This window comes from Nematolebias whitei, chromosome 7, assembly GCF_014905685.2.
Source record: "Nematolebias whitei isolate Nwh7 chromosome 7, NemWhi1, whole genome shotgun sequence".
Classification (NCBI taxonomy): Eukaryota; Metazoa; Chordata; class Actinopteri; order Cyprinodontiformes; family Rivulidae; genus Nematolebias; species Nematolebias whitei.
The window spans coordinates 44079271-44104403 of NC_056504.1; the positions used below are offsets into that span (position 1 = coordinate 44079271).

General features: G+C 39.2%; 3 protein-coding genes across 3 annotated transcripts in view; 1 reads left to right on the plus strand and 2 right to left on the minus strand.

Moving 5' to 3' along the window:
* srgap2 (SLIT-ROBO Rho GTPase activating protein 2) overlaps positions 1–19510 on the minus strand; it is a 74802-nt gene extending 55292 nt beyond the window's left edge. Inside the window, exon 1 of the mRNA XM_037678947.1 lies at positions 19414–19510. Within this exon, the coding sequence (XP_037534875.1) occupies positions 19414–19480 (67 nt within the window). The 5' untranslated portion in view covers positions 19481–19510. The remainder of the gene's footprint in view (positions 1–19413) is intronic.
* LOC119411943 (serine/threonine-protein phosphatase 6 regulatory ankyrin repeat subunit C-like) overlaps positions 1–25133 on the minus strand; it is a 1101338-nt gene that overhangs the window by 697713 nt on the left and 378492 nt on the right. The window lies entirely within an intron of this gene.
* Positions 21360–22787, plus strand: fam72a (family with sequence similarity 72 member A). The gene is made up of 4 exons (XM_037678953.1): positions 21360–21578; positions 21791–21868; positions 22445–22569; positions 22646–22787. Exons 1-4 carry the CDS (start codon positions 21427–21429, stop codon positions 22738–22740), a joined length of 450 nt encoding a protein of 149 aa, XP_037534881.1. The 5' UTR covers positions 21360–21426; the 3' UTR covers positions 22741–22787.

Here is a 25133-nt window from a genome sequence, read left to right on the forward strand (position 1 = left end):
AGTACAGGTAGTTTAAAACAAGTCCATGCAAGACCCTACTTCCCACTTCCCTCCCTTACACATAATGTTACATAAAGGGAGTTGTCTACAACGGAAAGATCTCACCAGCCTCATTCTGACCCCTGTCCTCCATGGGCCACTGAACAACAGGAATGGACTATGTGTGTGTGCATGTATAAGGGGTGACATGTTCCCATTTCCACTCTATTTGAAGCACATGGACTGAGTCGGGATCTGCAGGGGGAGGAGAGGGAGACGGAGGAAAGGGGACGGGCGAGGGCAGTAATCTGAGAGGGGTATCCCACAGCGCAGGCAGGCACATGGTCTTTACTCACTACTGTGGGCTCAGAGCAATAGGAGAAGGACACTCAGAAAAGATTTTCTCATCAATCACAGGCCTGAATAGATGAATACAATAGTCCCTGAAGGGGGTTCAATAAACTGGAATTTAACCACTCAAAATGTGCTACTGATGTCAAATGCCACCTGTTGAAAAATATCTGAATGTAACGTCCTCGTCTACAGAACCTGTCGAGCCTAATATTCTAAAGATTTGTCTAAATGTGAAAATGTTAATCGTAATGAAGGAATTTGTCTGTCACGACTCAGTAATGATGGATTCTGAAAACTCTTCTGTCAACTTGTTCTGTGAAGAAATTCTTCGCACTAATAATTCTGACTCTAGCCCCGTTGATTATCTGTTAAATGTATTTGTTGCCACTTGCACGAGTGCATGCCGCCATCAGTCCCGAACTGGACGTCAGACTCTAAAACGCTTCAAACCTACCTGCTTAGAAGCAGCCATAAAGAAAGAAAAACAAAACAAAAAGCATTGGTGCACTGACAACTTCCATAAAGAAAATTGCATAATTTTCATGCAAAAAGCTTTCCATGAATTTTGATGCAAATGAATGTGATGTCTACCAAAAACAGAAAATTTTAATTTAATTATTTTATTTGTAAATTAAGCTAATTTCAAATGCCACCATAGGCATGTACTGGAGACACTAGGACTGTAAAGAAGCAGATAAAATGAAACCTGAATAAAATTATAATCTTGTTTCACTGTTGGCTGGCAGAAGTAAAGTTTGTTTCAATTATTCTGTGTTTGACCTTAACTCAAGCAAAGCAGCATCTCACTGATACTAAGAAGCTTAAGAGAAACATAAATCTAAATATTAAACATTTTAAAATACTTTGTTTTATCTTTGCCCATAATAAAAACACCAGTGTACACTATATTGCTTTACATTCATAAACTTAAGCTCAAATTCAAACACTGATGGAACCAACCATTCTTTTAAGAATAAAGATACATATACAAATTACAAATACACTGTTGGCGCCTGTCAACACTTCATACCCTGTTTTAACTAAACATTGAGTCCATGTACAAGTTCAATAAGGATCTAATGCAAGACTTTTGTTAATAATTATGTGTGATCATATTTAGCATCTTGGCTATGAAGATGAAGCCATAAATGCCATCAAAGCTCAATGAACAAGTAAAAAGATAAAAATGTACCAGCACAACAAATATTGACAGTATCCCATGTGTTTGTAGATGGTTTGCTTCACAGATGCATCTCAAAAAATCAGAACAACGTGAAAAAGTTAAATTTTTTTGTCAATCATTTCAGAAAGTGAAACTCATATTACCGTTTTTTTTCGTCATATAAGTCGCAACTTTTTGCATAAATTTGCAAGTCCTGCGACTTATACACTGAAGCGACTAATATGTGTTTTTTTCCCATATTTATAACCCAATATTTGGCTGAGATCTGACGATTTCATTCATTCTGACATGGAAAATATTGAACAGTACCATTTTCAGCAGCTAGAGAGCCCTTGAGCAATATGGCAAGCCAAGTGTCTCATTAATGTGTACAAGTGGCTATTAATGAGACACTTGACTTGCCATACAAAGCCACCTTCATCTTGCTCTGGAACTACTGGAGCAAACATCAAATCAGCTGCATCTTGCCGCGCCGCCCAGGCGAAATGCAGCTGATTTGACCATTAAAGTGCATTTATTAAGGAAAAATTTAACCGGGACACACCTTTGATATAATATCAAGCAAACAAAAAATTGTTTTTAAGTGTTAATCTTATTAAATTCTTGTTAAAATCCTCCCGTGCATGCTCCCGTGGCCACCATTTGGCAGCCAATCGATTTTTGGCACACCGGTCCACGTTTCCGGATAGTCATTGGTGGCGCATAATAGATACGACTTATACGGTGAAACAACTTATGTATGTTTTTTTCCCACATTAGACATTTTTGAACTGATGCGACTTATACGGCAGTGTGACATGTACGGTGGCAAGTAGAGTACAAAGACTCATTACACAGTGAACTATTTCAAGCCTTTATTTCTTGTAATTTGGATGATTACGGCTTACAAGAACAAAAAAATCAGTGTCTCGGATCATTAGAATATTCCATAGCCAGCTTTTGGTGCCTTTGTCAGTGTGGGAAGGAGCCGAGTCCTGCTGGAAAATGAAACCAGCATCTCCATAAAGCTTGTCAGCAGAAGGAAGCATGAAGTCTCTTAAAATGTCCTGGTAGATGCTGCGTTGATTCTGAGGACTTCAGAAAACACAGTGGACCAACACCAGCAGAGGACATGGCCCCAAACCATCAGTGACTGTGGAAGCTTTAAACAGGACTTGAAGCAACGTGGATTCTGGGCCTCTCCACTCTTCCTCCAGACTCTGGGACCTTGATTTACAAATGATGTGCAAAGTTTACTCTCATCTGAAAAGAGGATATTGAACCACTGGAGCAACAGTCCAGTTGTTTGTCTCCTCAGCAGGTAAGAAACTTCTGACATCGTTTCTGGTTCTGGAGTGGTTGGACTTGAGGAATGAGACATTTGTAGCTCATGTCTAGGAGTTAATGAGCTGATTAAGGTGCGACACCGGGAGTTTACAATATTGAACCTCTTCACGATATTCTAATTTTCCGAGTTGCTAAATTTTGGTTTTTCGTTATTTGTAAGACAATCATCAAAATTACAAGAAATAAAGGTTTGAAACATTTTACTCTGTGTGTAATGAATCTATACGAGTTTCACTTTCTGAAAGGATTGACAAACGAACTTTTTCACAATACTGTATTCCAATTGTTTTACATATTCCACACTCTTAAGAAAAATAGGAGTACATATCTGTAAATAAATTGCGAGGCAAAACGTGTTACATTGTAATATAAATTATACGGTGGCGCAACACGCTTTTCATCTTGAACGCACACAAAACATCTCTTGTGAGTCCACATCACTTACAAGCTGAAGCACGAAACAGAAAACTGACAGAAAAAGTGGTGTTTTCATATCATTTCAAGCTGTGCCTGTGCATCAGAGGAATTCCTTCCAGCAGAAATCCAGACCAATACCTTGTCCACATGGTTGATGCAAACATAAAGTCGATTTAGCGCCAAGATGTTTGTTGTCATGTCTGGGACATATGTCAGTGCATCGATAAGGAGTGCAACCAGTGACTGAGTGGCATGTCAGCCTCAGCAAGCTAGTATATCAATATGAAAGTACTTTGACTACAAGCTGTTCAACTACTCAACTAACCTATTACACATAAAGGAAGAAACTAAACAAACTGCTTTAAAGAAAAAAAACACTGCAGAGTAAAACCAGGCGCTGAAAGTGCACGAGGACAAGACACAAACAGCTGAATGTGTGGTTTAAAAAGCAAACAACTCAAAGCAAATCACTAAATGAACTTGGAATAACAAGATGATTAAGGGCTTTATAGAAATCACTTGTCATATGTACCGTTTGGTTTTAAAGCCTTTCCAGGTAGCGTTTATTATTTATACGTTTTTTTTTTGTATTTGTATTGCTTTTAGTTTACATTTAGACTGATAATTTGAACAAGTTGCAATAGAACACTGTGCATCCTGCAAGCTTTTTAAATGCTGCAGATTCCAGTGGAAAACAGGGTTAATGTGCGCATTACACGTAGCCATGTCCGTTTTTGCAAATGTAAGCTACAGTTGGCTTTTGTAGCAATATATTCACCTGTCTTCATGCACAATAAGTCAGAGGAAATTAAAGATGAAAACAAATCATTTGCACTAAAAGTACAATCAGAAAGCTCTGATCAATTTTAAAACGATAAAATACGGTTTTGCAGCTACGCCACCCACCTCCAAAACACACTTTCACATGCACGAGATACAAGCCTGCTCTTCATACCATTGCATCTGTGGTTATGCTCAGTTAGAGAGACAGACTGCTAACAAGTTCCTGCAGTGAGATAAAGAACAGGCCTCAGGTATGTGCTTCTGCCTCCAGCTTGCGACAGTTTGCCAAAACTGTGCGCTGCAGGTAAACCACATTTTAAAGGTGGGGTTTATCCACACCAGGCATGGCACAGACAGCAGTGGCAGGTTGGTTCAAATAAAAAAATTTTAAAAAGGCAATGAGAAAACAAGAGAGTAAAGCTCATAAAACCAGTAAAAACTACTATGAATTAGGCTTTTATAATGAACATTACACAGCTGAGCTGCAGGGCCAAGACCATTAATACTTGTAAGAGTAAACCAGCATTGTGAATTGATGCTCTAATGTAGTGATGACAGACGGTCTCTGAGACCAGCCAGACACAAAATGTAAAACATCCAACACATTTTGAAGTTCAGCCCTCCGATCAGTGCCACATGTTCTGGTTCAGAAATCCCAGCTTCATATATGAAAGCTCACATTGTTGGACATGGCCCGCTTGATTGTCGTCTTACGATGAGCCAAAGTCGGCCTAAAGAGGGGCTCGTCTTTGCAGCGACAGAGCTGAGCCGTTTCTGTTAAAAACATTATCTGAAACACTTTGAAGTGTCCTTCAGAAAACCGTTCATTTTTAGTGTCAAATAGCCCGACACCACCCATCTCTCCCTGCATCACAGGACTTGGATACTTGAGCCCTTGGTGTGGATGTGAAAAAAATGTGGGTATACAGTTAATACACAGCTGCAAGGTTAAATGGGATTCAAAAAAGATTGAGGGGTAAGGGCGCCAAGGAAATAGATTTGTGGCAGAAATTGATCTCGGACAGCATTTTAACCCAGGTTAGGAGAGAGAGAGTAAAACTTATCCAAGGTCAACGGTCATAGGCTAAACTTACCATTAGCAGCCACCAAAACTTTGCTAGGGGTGACTTTAATGCATATGTGTGAAACTCAAGGCCCGGGGGCCAAATGTGGCCCTCGTTGATCTCTTATCTGACCCCTAAGATGATATTTTAAATGTAAATTTTGATGTCAAAAATGCATCAGAGAACGTCAAAAGAGACCAATCAAACTTTTGTTGAGGAATCTGCAACCAAGAAAAGATGTTGGGTAACTAACTTGTTAATGTAGATTCTGAAACTGGCCCTTACTTTGAGAAAGGGTTTAATTTTGGCCCCCTTTAGTAAGCGAGTTTGACACCCCTGCTTTAATGGAACCATTAGCTAAGCTCAATGCACACACCAAAACACGGCATTCACCAGAGCAATGTGCCTGGTAAAGGTTGTGCATTTGGTCTAAAAGTGAGGAAAGTAAATGTCAGGGGATAAAAATAGAAAGAAAGGCTGAGTCTGTTTTTTAGGATCAGAAAGACAGGGATGCTCCTTTTTGGGGAATGTGCTCCATGTTTTTTCAATCATTTTCTGGATGGAAAATGCATGCGTGTTGACCGTGGGAAAGAAAACTGCTGCACACCCACACAAAAGTCGATTTAAAGCCAAGGTAGGACTCAGCACTTTATATCAGTCTCCATAAGCTTGCAAAAATATACAGGGAGGAAAAAACGGGGGACGTCTCCATCAGAGCTGCTCTGAAGCTGGGAACAAAAACTGGTGCATCCACACAGCAATGGGGGGAGAACACAGTGTTCTCACACTCATTTATATAAAAGAAAAGAAAAAGCAGGAAGCTCCGTGTGTGTGTGTGTGTGTGTGTGAGTGTGTGTGTTAATGAAGCAGATTCAGCTGAGAAGAGGTGATGAATGGCTTCATTAAAACAGCATTAGGAGAGGTGAGAACCTGAACAGAGAGTGCCAGTGTGCTGCGACTGCTCTGTCCCACCAGCGAAAAACGTTGCAGAACTGACTGGCACAAACACAACCCCATCCGAGCTCCGCTGCTGATTTACAGAGTTTAACATGCAACAGCCGAGTTTCAGCAATGCCAGGCCTCAGTCGGCACTGCCAGCGTCAAGAAGCGACGACAATTCGGATTTTCGTTTCCTCAAAGAGCACCTAGTTTCATCTAACGCGCTGACATGGCACAACATCCAGGAGCCTGAGGGAGAAACGGCAGTGGCACCATGGAGATTGAGAGCAACCAAAAAAAGGAGGAATAAGTAAGGCAGGGAGGAATAAAGAGAGGAAGAGGAGCAGCGTAGGGGTTCAAAAATGATACCAGAGTGTGTATATGTAATCTGATCAGTTCGACTCAACATGGGAGGCAAATCTACCTCATTTTTGCCTCTGCTTTTCACAAACCCGAAAAAAAAAAATTGGGGCAATTCGGTAACCCTGGCAACCAACTACTCCTGCGTGCCGCGAGAAACTGCTGATGGAGGGGGGGTGGGGGGAGACGGCGGTACGGCTCGTAGAAGTGCATACTCTACACACGCTGAACTGAGCTGTGAGGTTTCTTCAGCACCTTCAAAATCTACTCAGGCTTTTTCTCACATGTTTCCCTCCTCTTTCCACTCCTTTTTTTTCCTGTTTCTTCCTTGGTAGGAGCCATTGCTGTTTCTCCTCCCATTCTCCTGGCCTGCACGAAGGCTGTTCAAACACAACCTGTTTCCTCTGGCACCCCTTGGGAGGGGAATTATACAACCTTTCTCTCCTTTCCTTCTCTCATATTTATTTACAGCTGGGTGACTGTTTTTCTTTTGATTGTTTTACAGAGGATGTGACGGGGCTTTGTCTCAGGCATGCTTGGGTTTATATATAAATACCTGTTGGTTTTTTTATGATGATCTCACCAGCACACACGTATCTAAACATCCCCCATTTTCTCTCAGCTGGGTTTGAGTCAGTGGAGAAGCCCCATGCATGCACGCACAACATGTGTTGCATACGCTGTAATCACAAGGCGGTGATTATAGGTTTGGGTTGTCGTGAATGAGTGTCGTGTTTCATGACGACTCTGGAGGAGGGAGGAGAAAGAAAGAGTGAGGCAGAAAACAAGAAGTGAAGAAATATGAGAAAGAACAAAAACTGACTATGGAGTTGAGCGCCAGTGCTGTTTATGATGAATATTTACTGAATATAAGTCGACATAATTAAAACATGATAAAGAATAATGGAGGAAAAAAAGCAATTGCGAATATAGCGATGAAAAAGTAAGTGAATGTTGTTCATTTGCAAAAAAAAGTTTCATTTAGGTATTAGATAAGTTCCATTTTTCTTGAAAACATATAGCAATACATTATGAAATTAAATGGCCTAAAATTCTTCGAAGCAATGAATATGTATGAACAGTGAGCTTTCAATCCAAATTTAACTCAGTATCTGTAAAATTGACGGAGTTCATCATCATTTTTGTGAAGGCTTGTGTCGGTTAGCTGTGACAGCTAACGTATTTTCCGTCGTAAACGTGGCATCAGTCCAACTATGTCTAATAAAGTGGAAAATTTCATAAATACGTCGCTTCGCCGTATACGTTGCATCCATTATGCGTCACCGTTGACAACCCGGAAATGTGAGTCGGTGTTGTGCCAAAAATCGATTGGCTGCCAAATAGCAGCAATGGGAGTGCACGGGAGGACTTTAACAATAATTTAACAAGATTAACATTTAAAAACAATTATTTGTTTGCTCGAAATTATAGCAAAGATGTGTCTCAGTTGAACTTCTCCTTAATAAATGTACTTTAATGGTCAAATCAGCTTCATTTCGCTGAGGCATTGCAGCGAAATGAAGCTGATTCTATGGCAAGTCGATTGTGTCATTAATAGCCACTTTTACCCATTACATGATACAACGACATGCCATACAGCTTGACTGCCATCTAGCAGCTGAAAATGGTAGTTTTCAATATTTTCAGTCAGAATGAATAAAAACGGTCATACCTCAGCCAAAAATTGTTTTATAAATATGGGAAAACATCCATAAATACGTCGCTTCGGCGTATAAGTCGCAGGGCATGCAAATTATGCAAAAAAAACCTGTGACTTACAGGGTGAAAAATACGGTATATAATGGACCGACTCCAAAACATTATCAGTTGTAGACATACATCCAGTGATTACTTTCAGCAACTCAGCAACAAACTCACTAAGACAAGCAAAAGCATTAATAACGCACTTTGACGTCTGGAGATGACACATAATGCTTTGATAATCTGAATATATTGGTTAGAAACACAAACATGGGCATGTAGTAACTTCTTCTTCCCCACAACTTCATCATTTCCCACAAAGCAACCGTCTCCGTGGAATGCGACAGTTGACTTTATGCAAAACCCACAGAAAGTAAGTCAGTGTGTGTGTGTGCGTGTAGTTTGTTTCATCGCGTGTTTCAAAGTGTCAGCATGAGATTTGACCCATTTATTATAAATCAGGTTCCCTAGGGTCCAGCTAAACGCACACGTCTTCTACATCAAAGCGTTAGCACCTGAAATGAGACCTCAACCGATCCTAACGCACCTCTAAACTCAAGAGGGTGGAAACCTCAACGACTGGATTGGCGAACCAGGGTAGACAGAACAGCTGTTGTCCAATCACAGCATCTGGAACATCTGGCACCAAAGCACGGCAGCTGAACTCTGATCACTTTAACTTCACCAGCTTCTCTTTTCTTATTCTCCTAATCATTTGTTTTCATTCCTACTCCTCCCACCAGCAATTTATTCATTTTTTTAAGTTGCTGACAGCAACAAGCTGAGAGCTCTTCCATCTCAATAAAAAGCTGCACGCTCGCACCACTTCATCTACGTATGGCAATGGCAGCCAATCCGCTTTTATCTCTCAGCAAATCAGCTGATTCCTGAATGTAGGAGGGCAGACAGAGACGAATTAGACAAATCCTTCAACATGCAATCCTGAGCTGGTTTGTAGAACATCTTAACGCGTGTGTGTGTGTGTGTTGAGTGAAGACGAACACCTTCCAGAGTTAGTCAACTTAAATATTTATGTTTTGTCTCAGGTGATACAGTTAATTGTAGTATTGAACAGCAAAGAATACAGAAGCAAACGGGCAAAAGAAGCAGAAACTCTGAGCGTTCTTTCAGCCACGATGTCTGGTGCTGACACAGCACAAGGCGACTGTAACTGAACACACACACATGAACACACAATTACAGTACGACTTGAAAGGACAGTGGGACACCTGGTTTGGAACATGTTGTTCTTTTGTGATACAGGAGCAAGAGAACCTTGTTTAATCCGCCTCTCTGCTCCTTTGTGTTCTCAGAGGCAAGTGGGGTCACTAAAAAAATGTTAAAAAACAGCTTCACACACTACCCAACTGCATGCTACATGTGTGTGTGTGTGTGTGTGTGTGTGTGTGTGTGTGTGTGTGTGTGTGTGTGTGTGTGTGTGTGTGTGTGTGTGTGTGTTATGAGAGAAGCAGTTTGACCAAACACAAAGCCGTGAGCCTAAACAGGAAGCGTTGCACACTCATGTTTGATGTATATATTTATATACAGTATATATCCGACACAAACGTCCTTCCTGAGTGATTACATTTTAAGCCATGTCAGCAAATTCAAATCACAATACAACACCCTCCCATTCAGGACCCCGACACTTAAACACACCCGGTCAGAGATACACACGCTCATACGGGACGTAATGAGTGTATTTGTGTGACTGACTTGTGGCAGACAACTGCACCAATAAAAGTTTCCTAAACTCTCGCTGTTTTGCAGCCTTCCAGTCCAATGTGGAGCTCAGCGATCCAATAAATAAATAAATTGTGTGAATGTTTAAGAAGCATTCACACTATTGTCATCTTTTTTTTTTTCAGTATGTTTTTCGACGTGATTCTCATCCCGCAGTTTTCGAGCCATTTCAATAAATCATAAATCAAAGCGTTCAGCAATGACTGCAATGACTTTTTGTATTGGTGCAACTTTAGCTTTTTGAAATATTTAGCCCGTGTGTCCATTTTGTCCTCATAGAAAATGAACTGAGCTCATTTTACATCTTTCATATCTTTAGATCCGTTTAAAACCTTTTACTGCCCCTTTAACATTTTGTTCTGCTTCAGCTTCTTTCATCTTCTTTGTGCAAATGTAAACATTTTGAGCTACTTCAGCTAATTTCAGCTGTTTTTTTACAGTTGTTTTGCGCTCCTTTCAGATTCATTTTTGTGCTTCTTCTAACTTCTTTCTGCTAATTTCAGCCTGGTATACTCCTTTCTGCTTATTTCTGCAAGTTTCAGCTTTTCTATTATTTCAGCTACTATTTAGCGCTTTTATGCTCATTTTAGCCATTTCAGCTAATTCCACATTTTTTGCACTCATTTTAACTTCTTTCAGCCCAATTCAGCAAGCATGTCCTTTCTGCTTTCTTCTGCTAATTTAAGCTTGTTCTACCCTTTCAGCTACCCTTTTAGCTAATTTCATCTGTTTTCCAAAAAATCCAAGTTATTCATTGTCATTTTTGTTACTTTCAAGCTAATTACGGTAATTTCAGTTTGTCATGCTCCTTTCACCTTTTTTTGTCTAGTTTCAGCGTTTTCCTGCTATTTCAGCTACTATTTAGCTGTTTTATGCTAATTTCAGCCTTTTCAGCTAATTCCACATTTTTTTTTGCTAAATTCAGCTTTCTGCTTCCTTCTAGTTTAAGCTTCTGTCTTTTCAGCTAATTATTTTGTTGCTAATTTCAGTTTTTAAGCCAATTTCCTATTTTTATGCAAATTTCTGCTAATTTATATCTAATTCAGCAAAAATGTGTTATTTCTGCTTTCTTCTGCTAATTTAGGCTTGCTCTTTCGTTTCAGCTGAAATTCAGCATGTTTATAGCTAATTTTAGCTGTTTTTCAGCAAGTTCTTCAGCGATAAACATTCGCACTGCATTTTCGCAGGAAATGCAATTTCTCTAGTTAAATATGTATAAATAAATTAAATCACTCCTAAAAATAAATTAAAAAATCATAATCCAGGTGAAGATCTGCGCAATGTTTGAAAAACAACGGATTGTGATACATCACGGTAATGACACAATTAGCAATAAACACACATTTTCCTTTTGCAATACTGATTTCATGGCACACAGATCTTGCAGTGACAAAACATTTTCAATAAACTGCCATAAAACAAATATATATTTACAATAGTGCATCGCATCACCACGTTTCTACTGTGTGGCGGTGAAAGTAGCTTTTGTATCCTAAATCATCCATTTCTCCAGCTGCCTTGTAAACATGAAGCTTAGTAACGTACACGTAGGCAGACGCTCAGTTTCACTTTCCTGCCACGGGCGCTAATCCCTCATCGGGGAGACAAATCTACATCATATCTGCATGAATCAGCTGAATGAGTTTGCTAATGGGTCAGAGATTTAAAAAATCTTGACAAGTGTTGGGAGAAACTGATTCTGCATGCTGCAAGAGTCTGAGTGTTATTTGTTTGTTTAAATCAACACTTTTTCAACCCATCATCAAAGAGGGTGGTCGTTTTTTCTCAGTCGTATCCCAAACATGTCACAACACCGGTACGTGCATTTTGGTCAAGATCTCCACTGGATACACCTTGAATCAGATTCCAACTAATGTCATGTTTATAGCATTTGTCTCAAATAATGTAAATACAGTCAGCTCCCATTTACTAGTTAGGTATCGTTTGTTTCTGTTGTGTGGAAAAGTGCCGATCTAATAGATGTTATAAAAGCTATTAAACCGAATTAATGCACTCCTTTGAAGTGGGGTTCTGTGGGAAGGTTATGAATGATAAATATCTAACCTGGTGTAGATGGCTCTTTGACCAACTCGGTCTGGATAAACAATAGTTTAAATCTGACTAAAGAGACGAGCTAACTGGTGTCAGAGTGAGACCAAGACCAAAGTGAAATGTTTCCTTAAAGCATTTCCACTCTCAAACAATGAAAAACGGTTCAGGCAAGCCGTTTTAAAAACCTTTACTCCACCATCAATTTTGAATTGCAAGGTAATCCCATCAAAATTTTATGATATTCCTGCTGGAAGTGGGGTCATTCAGAGATATCTGCACCGGAAACCTTCCCACAGAGCCTCACTTCAAAAGACTCTCGCTGTAACCATCTTTGTGGCTTTTATACCCACTTTCATCTGCGTTATCAGTTCTTAAAACGCGACATGCGTTCTCTTCCTGTCCTGCCTCGTCTCTTCCTTTGTCGTTTTTCTGTGTCTCTATACAAGCACATACACATACTCTCAACACACCCTCTTCCTGAGCAAGTAGGAGCATTCCTTGCATCAGCCAGAACCCTATATCAGCACTCTGCCTATGTGAACGGCTGCACTCACAAACGGGATGGTGCTGCTCAAACTTCAATGTGCACTTTTTTTTAAAAAAGCAACATTCTCCAGCTTGTATGTGGGAGACAGTATTTGCTTGTATCTTGATACATCACAGCTTTGTAGTTTATTTTTTCTTCATAAAAAAATGCAGGATGTAGAGAAAAGAGCGAAGGAGAAAATATCCTCCTGTGTCAGATTGAGTATAAAATGTGAACATTTAGTCAAAACTCGATTGTCAAAGGTAAGAAAGAAAAAAACTAACAGTAAAACGGCACAGTAAATGTCTTGGTAAAGTTTTTCAGTCAGTTATTTTAAGGTCTTACTGTTAAATGTTGCACAAGAACATGTGTTGCGACAGCAGCAGAAAAGCTGTCAGAAATGCACAAATATACTATTTAGTTCAAGTTCAAGTAAACTTTACTGTCATTACCATCTCATCTCAAATATATTATTTCATCAGTTGAAATTATTCAAATTTCATGATTTGGTTGTATATAGTATTTTACAAGTCATGTATAAAGCTCATAAAAAACATTACCACCACAAATGTTCAATTAAAATTTGTAAAAAAACAAAGAGTCATTATAACCTTAAGGGAATGTAAATGTTTGTAAAACCTCCATTTAGAACGAGTCTGAAGGAGCTGCGTTGTAATTCAGGGAAAAGGATTATGGAATTGCCTTGATAATATCACCATAAAAACGTCTAAAACTATATGTTCAAAAAGATGATTAAGTTAAAATTGTTGGGAAAGTACGGTGCCATTTGAAGAATGACTAATATTTTTGTTTTCACTTTGGAGATTGCTCAATCCTAAGTTGCTGTTTGTGTGAACTTTTTTGTTTTAAGGGGCAGATATAAGAATTTTTTTTCCACCTACGCAATATTAAAATTAGAAACATCTTATCTAAACATGATGCAAAAAAACTGGTTCATGCATTTGTCACGTCTAGACTGGATTATTGCAATGGTTTGTTATCTGAGTGTCCAAAAACTTCTTTAAAATGTTTTCAGTTGATCCAAAATGCTGCTACCAGAGTCTTAACTGGAGTTATAGGAGAGTTCATATCTCTCCAGTTTTAGCTTCTCTCCATTGGCTCCCTGTCAAATCCAGAATTGAATTCAAAATCTTACTTCTAACCTACAAAGCCCTCAACAACCTAGCTCCATCTTATATTACAGATCCTATTGTTCCATATTTTCCCAACAGAGCACTTTACTCTCGGACTGCAGGTTTACTTGCGGTCCCTAGAGTTTCCAAAAGCAGAATGGGAGGAAGAGCTTCCAGTTATCAGGCTCCTCTCTTGTGGAACCAACTTTTAGTTTCTATCCATGAGGCTGACACATTGTCCAGTTTAAAACTGGGCTTTAAACTTTCCTTTTTGATAAATCCTGTAGTTAGGGTGGGCTTGTTATGATGTCTTAAGCTTAAACTACTAGAGGACAAATTTACCTAATTTCCTTATATGAATTGTTAAAATTGAATAGTTTTCATTTGATACCATTTCTATCTTAACATGTGATTCTTGACCTGCCATTGTGTATCTGTTCTTCCCAAACCCAGCCAGCCGAAGCAGATGGCCGATTGTCCTGAGTCTGGTTCTGCTAAAGGTTTCTTCCTCATGAGGGAGTTTTTCCTTCCCACTGTCGCCTTCAAGCTTGCTCAAAATGACAGTTCTGTGATGGAGTTAAATTCAAAGCAGTCTGCTCCTCAGATAAAGTCTTAAAATTATTATTTTTACATATGAATGTTTCTGTTCAGTGCCCTGATATGACTTCTTTTGTGACTTAGCGCTATATAAACTGAATTGGCTTGAATGAATAAATGATTAAATACATTTTTAAAAAATGTGGATAAAATGGAACAAAATTATGTACTCAGGGTCCCAGTTACACCCAAAAATAGCAAAATAAAAAGTCTAAAAAGAAACAGTAAATAAGGATCCAAGATATACGCCAAAACAAACGCCAAACGATATGCTAAAAGAACTAAGATATACACTAAAACTAATAATGTAAAGAAATACGGCGTAACAACAGCAGCCCGAACATGAGTCTGTGGTGAGCAGATAGGTATGACTGAACACAGTAGCATAAGATAATCAGCAGCATTTATTAAAATGCATTTAATAACCAGGATGAATATCTGTATCAGGTACTTGAATGACAGAGCCGAGCCTATCTGTGTGAGAATGTGGTATGTTTGTGCAGCTGCTCCTTCTGCTGCAGAGCTCTGCGCCTGTTATCCATGAGAGGATTCCCATTTATTTCTCCCATGATGCTGCAGTGTGATGCTGCAGCGTGCAAACAAAATATCTTCTTGCCGTCTATTTAGACATGCAGGTATACATCAGTCCCACTCTGCTGGCTGGGCTGAAAGTGTGCAGGGGATTTATTAAAAACTGGAAAAAGACAGGGGGTGTGACATTTAGCCGTTTGATACCCTCACTACCAGCAGTTCACGGGGTGATGACAAACTGACTTCAACAGAAGACAGGCTGTAAACTTCCTCCAGAGTCATCTCTATTCAGAGGGAATACACGCACATAAAACAAGTATGGGCTGGCGCAAATTTTCATTCAAAAAGACAAATAAGATGACTGGAAAAATGAGCAGTCGCAGTCGGGAAAGGAGAGGCAACACAGCTGCTCACTGGGGAGTAGTGAAGTAACAGACAGGAGAAATCAATGCAGAGAGTCGATGGACAAACATTAAGTCCACTCTGACATGTGGCAGACAGCCTTCACAATGCTGCATGATTTAAAAAAAAAAAAAAAAGCCTTTACGCAGGGTGCCAAGCAGAAACAGCTGTCTAAGTGGAGATTAAGACAAGAGAACTACCTGCAGTGACAACCAAAAGAGGAAGCACGTAACGGTGAGCAGAGGTGAGTCACGTTGGATTAAACTGGTGATGTTTTCAACAGACAGGTTAGAGTTTAGCACCAGATCTGACCAACATGTTACACAGTAACACAGCAGGCAGTAATAATGGTAATAAACAGTAATAATAGTCTTCAATGCAGGATCACGAGAGTAGAGTATCATCAAACGGTTTGATGGGAGTGACTTAACTTTGGATTTATTGGATCTCAGAGTCAAAGTGTCACTCTACTCGAGTTAAATGCCAGAGAGTACAAGTGGGTCTTTTAATAATGCCTAAACGTTTCCAAACCCCGAGCAGTTCTTACACGAAGAGGTAAATTAGTCCACAAATTAAAAAGCAAAATCTTTTATGCGTTGGAATATCCAAGAGCATCTGGTTGTTTGACTTCAATAATCTAGATAAAGTATGATGTCAAAGACGCTGCAGATAAAGACCATTAAGAGCCTTAAAAACTAACAAAATCTTAAAATGAATCTTGACAAGAAGCTAATGAAGTGAAGAAGGCACACGTGTTTTCTTGTCCTCGTGAAAAGATGAGCAGCAGCAGCAGACGATGAAGTGAGGACTGATTTACGCGCTTAGACAAAAAAAAAATTAGATGAATGTCAATTTAATTCATAAAACCTAGAAGATCTACTAAAGTGTGCGTCTGAATCAAGAGCCAAAGACTTTACTGTTTGAGCGATGCATCTACTGAAAGGTAAACTGTTCCATAAGACTGGACTGGAGCGGAAAGCTCCATCACCTTTATAATTTAATCTGGAACATCTCGGAAAAATGGGCAGGTGGGTGGATGTAAGGACAATTAGTTTAAAATCTTAAAAGTCAACAAACAAACCATCAAATTAATCTGGAAGTTATTGTTTTTTTTTAATCAGCTGAAAGAAGCCAAGATCAGAGTCATGTGTTCATGCTAGTACCTGAGTGCTTCACTGGTCTAAGCAAGAAGTGATTAAAGTAAGAATACATTTTTACAAGTCTAAACCTTTGCAATAAGTCTTGATTTACCAACTAAATTTATGCTTATCTAACTTATACCAGTTCAAAAATGACACACCCTCCCCGTCACAAAAAATGTATTAGTGGTTTTAATGGAAAACTCCTGTCCAACTCAACGGGCAGATAAACTTGAGTATCATCAGCAAACAAACCTTCGGAAAGAGATGTGATGGACCGAAAAGGCAACAAAATGAAGAGCGGAGGATCCAAAAGTCAAGTCAAGGTTCTTTATTGTCATTCTTATCACATGTGGTACATGTGATGGAATGAAATTGTGTACACAGGGTCCCAGTTAAAAAAATGGATCCTTAAGAGATTCTACGAGTCAGAGGGGCTGCAGAAGTACTGGAATGTGAAAACTCCTGTTCGTCAGGTTGCTTTAAACCAAGTCAGAGTTGCGTGTTTGATACCAGCAGCTTACTAAAGTCATGAAAGCAAGATACATACAATAATTTCTGTGTGTGTTACATTATCACTTTGAGATCCAGGAACTTGTGCACTTTGAAGACAGTACAGTAGTCACTCGATACTTGGCGGACTCACTGTTTCGAGTGTTTTCAACGTAAGATTGTACACGACACACGTCAACTTTAATACTACTCATGTGACCGAGACGGTACAGGATAAAAAGTTAATGGGAGCGGACGGGAGAGGGAACCAACCGATAGGACAAAAATTTTTTAAAACACTGCAGACAGACACCGCCATTTTGTAGTTTTCTTTCAATAAGCCTACACTGGAACGCAAGTCAAAAACTACACAGCCCAGGAGCCAACGGTGCTTCCGGCCGCTGCTTTCTTCTAAAATTCAAAGAACAGAAACCGATGTGGTAAAAATAGTTTTGCAACGCAAAGTCAAAAGTAACAATCTATTTATTAAGCTTGATGGCAAAAACCAATGCAGACATGTTTTTAGTATTTTATACCACTTTATAATATTGTAGCCGTTTGTGTTTTGGTTTTTTATATCATTTCTTCCATTTACTTTTCATTTTATATGCTTTTTTATGTCTCCTGCCGTCATCGGTGTTCTTTGTTTAAAACAGGTCTCTCCTGTAAAAGAGTCCTCGAGGCTCAATGAGACTAGCCTGTATAAATAAAGGTTGAATTGAAAAACAGCTCACAGAACTGGCAGGAAAGTCACAAATAATCCTGAAGCCGAACTCATCCTTCCAATTGATGCATCTTCACTGGTGAGTACTCATATACAGTTTTGCAGTACTGTACAGTACATGCGTATGTTGTTAAAATGATGTAGGTTTAAGAGTTTAGAACAGGGATCTGCAACCTTTACAATCAAGAGAGTAACTTTTACACCTTAGTTCACTAAAATAAAAGTGTTCAGAACCGCAACAACCTGCTACAACTGTGATTATCAACTGGTGGCCCGTGGAGACTTTTGTGGCCAGTAGTAGCGTTGACATTATAAAGTTAAAATAGCTCATGATTTTTAACATTTATTGATATTTTTACAAGTTAAAACAAATGAAAAGCCCAAATTCTTGCAAAAACTGTGGGGGCGATAGTTTAAAAAAACTATGAACTATGCAGACCTATGTGATTTTGTTTTTTGAATTGTGGAAAAATTGAGTATAGAAATAAAGCATAAAGTTAAAGTAAGTATGTTTTACTCCTTGTACTTGTTCCAGTATTCAAACATTTGCAAAAGAAATGAGAGGAAAACCGCTAAAACTAGTCCTTTTTTGTTGTTTGTATAACCAATAAAATTCAGTTTTATGTTTTGGTCAAAGCTTGAAAGAGCCGCTGCGGAGGAACCAAAGAGCCGCATGTGGCTCCAGAGCCGCAGGTTGCAGACCCCTGGTTTAGAACATTGCAAGGGTATAATTATTAAAATATAAATAATACTAAAATAAATATAATGTCCCTACTTGGCAGATTTTTACCTATCTGTGTCTGGAATGTAACACCCACGATAAGTGAGGCACAACTGTACATCTCCATTTAACTTTGGCTGTTCCTCACCTCAACAACAAATTCATGTTTAGCTTTTAATTCATCACTTATATTTGCTTTAACACCTGAAATTCCAGTTTGACAACCTAATCATTTATAGGCACTGCATAACCACTTTTTTCCTTTCATGTCTGACTGGCAGCTCAGGGAAACAAAGTCATAATGAAAAAGCAGTTCTATAAAACTTTAGGAGAGTTGTGAGGCGACAGCATGACAGGAAGATGGATGACATATTGTTCATAAACGAAGGCGAGAAAAGAGGGAGTGATGAAGCAAGTACTGGCTCATCTTATCAAGCGATCTGGCTCCGCAGTAGAAAAGCAAACACGTTTTTCACCTTTGGAGGATTATATCCTGTCCTCCTTTCTTCCTAATCTCCTTTCAACCCCTCCGATCACCTCTGCCTTTCCTCCCAGCTGAGGTATGAACCACAGAACCTGATAGATCTCATAGGCTGACTTTTACTCTCACGAATCGATCCAGAGTGACTGCCTGACGACAGAAGCATCCACTCACACTTCACAGTTAACACCTGAACGCCTCTTTTCACAGCGCTACAATCTGACACCTGGATCGATCATCAATAAACGAGACGCTAAACGAAACGTGATCGTTGAGCAAACCTTTAAAAAAATGTAATCTAGCAAAGATGGGTACCGTAGAGCGGCTACAGAGACATGCAGGGGACAGGGGAGGGAGAGAAAACGCCCTGCTTGGCTCCGTCATGTCAGATCTCCTCATGGTTTTTCCACACATCACCACCTTTGTATAAGATGTGTTTTTTTTTTATCTGCTGAGGCAACATCTGGATAACACTACTGATTTCTGCTCGTTTCCCCCTCTCCTTTGTTAAATCTATGTGCTCTGCTCATACCCAAGCATTTGAAGACATTATCATCTTCAATGAGGATTTATCATGATTGCTATTGCTTATTATCAGGGATCTGACAGTAATAATTTGCATATGGTGGGTGAATATAGAGGTAGGCAGAGGTGTGGGGGTCAGGAAAACACAGGATACAGTCAGGAAGCACAGATTTAACACTATAATGGCTGAGTGTGTGCTGCTCTTTAACAACCAAAATGCGTTTCAAAAAGTTTATTTTACCTTTAACTTGAGTTTCATATTCGGCCACGATCTCCTTGTCCTTTCGGAATTTCGCCGGAGACGTCATGGCTGAGTTTTTGGAGACCAAACCGCTTCTTTCCCCTCGCTGTGAGGTCGGTTTTACTCTAAACTGCGCTGTTCAGCAGCCGAGGATGAAATGAAAGGAATGTCACCTAAGAACCGGCTTTCAGACAGAAAGGAAGAGAGAGAAGGGGAAGGGAAGAGAAAGGACGAGCCCAGAGATGAGAGGCTGCAGCTCCTCGGTGTGGATCTGTATTGTCTCTGGGAGTTTGGCGCTGCTGCTGAATCTGCCGCCGTGCCTCAACTCCTCCTCAAAACCGGTTCTGGAGCTAACAAGTTCAGCTGAAAACAAACTCATTCCTTTCACAAAAACCTAAACACTATCAGCTGTTGGGTACCTCTGGCCAAAAGTAGTTTTATCAGCTCAAAAACGCTCCAAAAGTCTGTATCATGGAGCTCCTCCGCCTGTCTAAACTGCACTGCTGCAGCTCGCTTGCCCCTCCTGAAGTGAACAAGAGGAAACCAAGTGGTGATGAAGTGAATACCTGCAGGTCAGCTCTAGAAATGCACACATCGGGCATGCTAACGTTCGTTTACGTACAGAAATGCATATAAATACAATAAATACGGCCTGCTAGCTAGCTAGCATGTTAGCTCGGAATTTTATAAAATATTATTTTGTATTACCTCTTTGACAAGCTCTTTTAATGTTTGTTCGTTCATAAATGTTCAAAACAAAATGATAAAATACTGTAAGTACAATAATTTTAAACATAAAACGTCTCTTAAATACAAGGCTCTTTTTAAAGACGATATTTGAAAGTCATAGTTTAAACTTTTTTTTTTCTTGCCTATTAGCCACGCCTACAAGGAAACTTCCCACAGTCCACAATTATTGGGTCCATATCATTTTTATTCCGGCACACGTGGCGGCGCAGCTTTTTTTTTTTTTCCAACCTTTATTTAGACAGGTAAATCCCATTGAACATCGAGGACTCATTTACAAGAGACCTGATTTCAACAAAGTATGATGACAATAATGGGCAACAGCAATAGACAATTATAAAAAGGCATACAACTGGCTTTTAGCTTTTACACCTTCATTTCAAGTGGTGCATCAAATGTGAGATGCCACTTCAATTACATGATTTCTACAAATTTAAAAGGCTTTATAACCCAGTTCAAGCTATATTGTGTCAAATAATCTGCTGTATATTATCATTTCGATACCATGTGTTCAATAATAATTAATTTAGAGAATACATTTATATTCTTCTATCGCTTTTGTCTGAATCATTTTGGGAAACCGCTCGCAAAACGCCTTATTTCTTCATTCAAGAAACGAACTCCTCCCATGCCGCTTGTTACCACTTCTAGCCGTGTCATGAACCGAGGACACAATAAGGAGTTAACCCAATGAAACAGATTTTGAATGACATTTTTCTGGACCAATAGATATAGGACATTGAAAGTAGGCGTTTCAATTTAAATTTTAACCAATCAAATTAAGAGATTGAAAAACCTTCTACCAATGGCGTTAACCGCTTTTCCACCCGTCCAATCAAAATCAAGTGTAGGGTCTTTTTTAAAAAGTTTCAGGAAGTGTCGTTAAATAGCAGGAAGTTGTAAACAAAGCTGACAGCTATTTGGTTAGCTGTTAATTACATACGGATGGACTAGGCTGCGTAAAATAAGCTACACGGTGTCTTTCTCATTGATAAAGCCGACAAGTTGTAATGTAGGGATCGCTTTCCCGTTGTTTCGTGCATTTGTTCAGTGTATGCTGACGTTAATTGTCGCGTTTTTGCTGGTACGAGGAAAAAAAAAAAAAGGCTAACGTTTAACACAAGAGTCGTCTTCAGCTCAGTGAACAAAATCGTGTATAAAACCGAGCTGTGAGCACCATTATTATCCGTTAATTGTTTGGGGGATTTAATTGACAGACAAATCGAGAGGGTTCGCTCTTTTATTTTTTATTTTTACTAAACAACAATGTCAACATCTAACGCCAATTTTAAGAACAAGTGTGTGACCCAGGTGAACTGCATCTTCTGTGAGAGTCTGCTGTGCACCAGAGGCATGAAGGCAGTGCTGCTAGCAGACACCGAAGTGGAGCTGTTTTCCACGGATATACCTCCAAACAGGTAGCTGCTAATGTTGTTAGCCCTGCTAGCTTTTGTTTACATCTGACTTTAGTTCATAGGCTGGACAAAAATTGTTTTACCAAACCGTATGGAGTCAAAACCATTCATTTGTGGGTAGATAAACATCATTCGTTAAATTGTTTGCTTGAAAAATTTGATGATGGTGTCATGTGCGACTTTTATACTTGTCTTTTTTTGCACCTTCCTTTAAGAACTGTGGACTTTGTGGCCAGCTGCTACTCTACTGAGAGCTGTAGATGCAAACTGAGGGACATTGCATGTCTTAAATGGTGTGTAAACCTCTTCTGTACCTTCCTGGTTTTGCTTAAGGAGGATTATTTGTGAAAACAATAATAATCTGTTTTAGCATAGTAAATGGGCTTATCTTCACATCTGTTATCACTTATGGCTACTCTCTTTGACTGTTGGAGACATTTTTTTTTTAATACCTGTAAAGGTTGCCCAGAAACTAAATTAAAAATTAAGATTTGTTTGTCTTTGTCTTATGTATTCAATTTTATGTCTTTAAGGGTTAGATTAAAATAAATATCCTAAATTTGTAAAGCTAGATCAGTTGAAAATGTGGTAATGGTAGCCGTTTCACTCTTTTTGACGCTTTATTTCAGCGTTCCACGTTTAAAAAATTTGTAATTTCTTTCAGTTTCTAGAAGATCTTTTAGTTCTCCAGAGGGCCCTTTCACTAACCTGTATTGTCAGCCCTTTTGTTTTAGTTTTACATAGTGGGAAAAAATAAACACCTGCTGGATAATAGACAGCCTGTAGTGGAGTTAGCACTTTTCAGAAGTGCCCCCCAGGGAAAGTGCTGACTGTGTTCCCTCTTTGTTCCCCTTCTGTCCTGCTCCCAGCGGTAACGTTGTAGGCTATCATGTGGTAGCTCCCTGTAAACCCTGCCTGCTCTCGTGCAACAACGGCCATTTCTGGATGTTCAACAGTGACGCTGTGTCTACTCTCAATAGACTTGATGCGACAGGTCAGTACACACTGCCCTTTTAGAGGGCTGCATCTCTGCACAGGCGTTTGTTCACTTTTACTAAATGTCCTTGCAGGTCTAAATCTGCTTCTGTGGGGAGATCTTCCAGAGCTGGATGACAGTGAGAATGAAGAATCAGAGAGACTGTCGGAGGAAGAGTGTATTAGGTAAAGGGGGACGACGCAAAAAGATGTGGGGACGAGAAGAGTGTACAAACCTTGTGGGGGGTGAAACAGGAACTTTTGGGTTAACAGAGTAATTTACCACTAAATTACATGAGGCATATAAACTCTGCTGTGAACCTCTGTGAGCTGAAACACCTGAACAACCTGCATTTCTGGCCACACCCCCAAACTGTGATGTCACAGCAGATGTTTTTGCTTCAACAGATGAAGCTCAACACCTGCCGTGACATCATCTTTCCAGGCATGGCTTTGTATTTTAGTGTTAAATTACCCTTTAACATGAGCTCAATGCCTTTCTTCTTCATTTTTTTCTTTTTACTGTTAAAGCACAGATACACAGTTTTCAATAATTTTATGTAATAAAAAAAACGTTTAGCTGAAAGTGACACACGTCCAGGCTTGATCTGGTGTGGGTCTGCTTCCCTAATCTTAAGAACAACAAACAGCTCGTTATGAATCAGTGGAACTTATCTGTGAATGCTGGGCTTGTTCATGTTAAGTTAAATCAGTTGTTTTTTTTTATATAGAACTATTTTTATTTGCAGTTGTAACCTATACACTGAATATGCTGTGACAAGAAAACTCCAATTATAAGGTTGTATTTGCAATGTGGCCTGGTGCTGAATGAAACCTCGAGTGCTTTTCTTAAAAATAGAGTAATGGCACAATTGTTAAATGATTTACGCATTTCTTGCTTTTTAAAGGGCATATTTAATTCAAGGTACTTAACAATATATCAGTAAAAGATGTGGATATACTAATGCTTTTTTTTACACTTGTGATTACAGTGGTACAAGTTTAATATGTCGTTTTTGTACTAATGTATTAAGCATAACAAGCAAGAGGCTGCAGTAGCTGCTGTGTTGATAAAAAGTTCAATGTCAAAGAAAGGGAGAGAAAACTTGATTTAAAATGTATAAGATGTACTCTGATCAGACAGAAACATCCGTGTCGTTTCTGTTGTACCGCTGTTTTTTTTGTTTGTTTTGTTTTTTACGTTTTAGCGTACCTGTAGCACTTGAGAAGGAAAAAGAAAACACGAACCCCAAAGAATTATTACACAGAATAGTATTAATTATAAATTTACCGCCTTATTCAAAACAACAATTACATTTGTGGGTTTGTTCTAGGGATGCACCAATACTACGTTTCAAGTACTTATATTTGAGTACTTGCCAATATTGAGTACTACAAGTACCGGTATTAATAAATGTCAGTACACCATTTGCAATTATTAGAACCTCTAAGTACAAATTAGATCTGTTCCTGCAGGTGATTTGTTTGTAGAAAAATCATATTTTGGACACATTTTTCCTATAAAATATTGGAAATTATTTTTTACCTACACCACCCAAACAAAACTTCACATTTAGCGGTCATCACCGCAGTCATTTTCAGCACAACTGAGGTATAATTTCTACCCCAAAACATTGTTAAAGATTGAAATATAAACGATATTAAGAAAAAATAATAAGCCATCCTCGCAGACCGTGTCAGCAGCTGCTACACATTAAGCAGCTTGTTAAGCAGCTTTTAAAGCTCACCAGTGACCTGTGGGGGGAGACTGATGAGCACATTCAAGTTTGGCCGCATCCAGTTTCCACACCGTCTTGTCGAAGCTCCAAAATTCACGGTTGGAACCCGTGCCTTTGTGTAAAAAGTTTTTTTTTTTGCAAAAAGAAGCTGAGAACTTGTTTCCTGATTGATTGATTTATTTTTATTAAAAGCTCTGTGTGAAAAATGCTATGCTGAAGAGCTCAAACCACATTGTGCGACCGCCAAATTTGAAAACCGAAGAAAGACAGCCCATGTCACGTCAAGGGGCCTCTCATTTTTCTTAGAGACACGCTGCTCGCTCCCTCACTATCCATCCTTCGGTTCAAACAGTCTTATACTGCCATCCGGTGGTCAAAAAAGGCACTTAATGCAAAACAAATTAGCCAACATTTCTTCTTAAATTTGACAATAATTACTAATTATCGTCAAATTTCAAACAATATTATCATTAAGCGCAATAATTTCTGAGACGATTAATCGCCCAGCAAAATTTGTTATGACAGACCTTAATTCTCTTGCCAGGGGGATTGGTTTGGGAATCCGGGATCAGACTAGCTTTTTCTCTGTGCCCTCTTCTGCTCAATTATTCACTTTGAGATGCCTCCACAGCTGCTGCTGCTTCTTCTGGTGCTGTTTTTTGGTGATTGCATTAAAGCAACATTTAATGAGTGTGGATCAGGACAGCCAACTCCAAAATAGATAAATAAAACAATTACTTCCACACAGCTAACATCAATCCTCTACCACCTGACTCGCAACTTTCTGGAACATTTTTTCGAGTATCTGTATCAGACTGATGACCATCGGTGCATCCCTACTCTG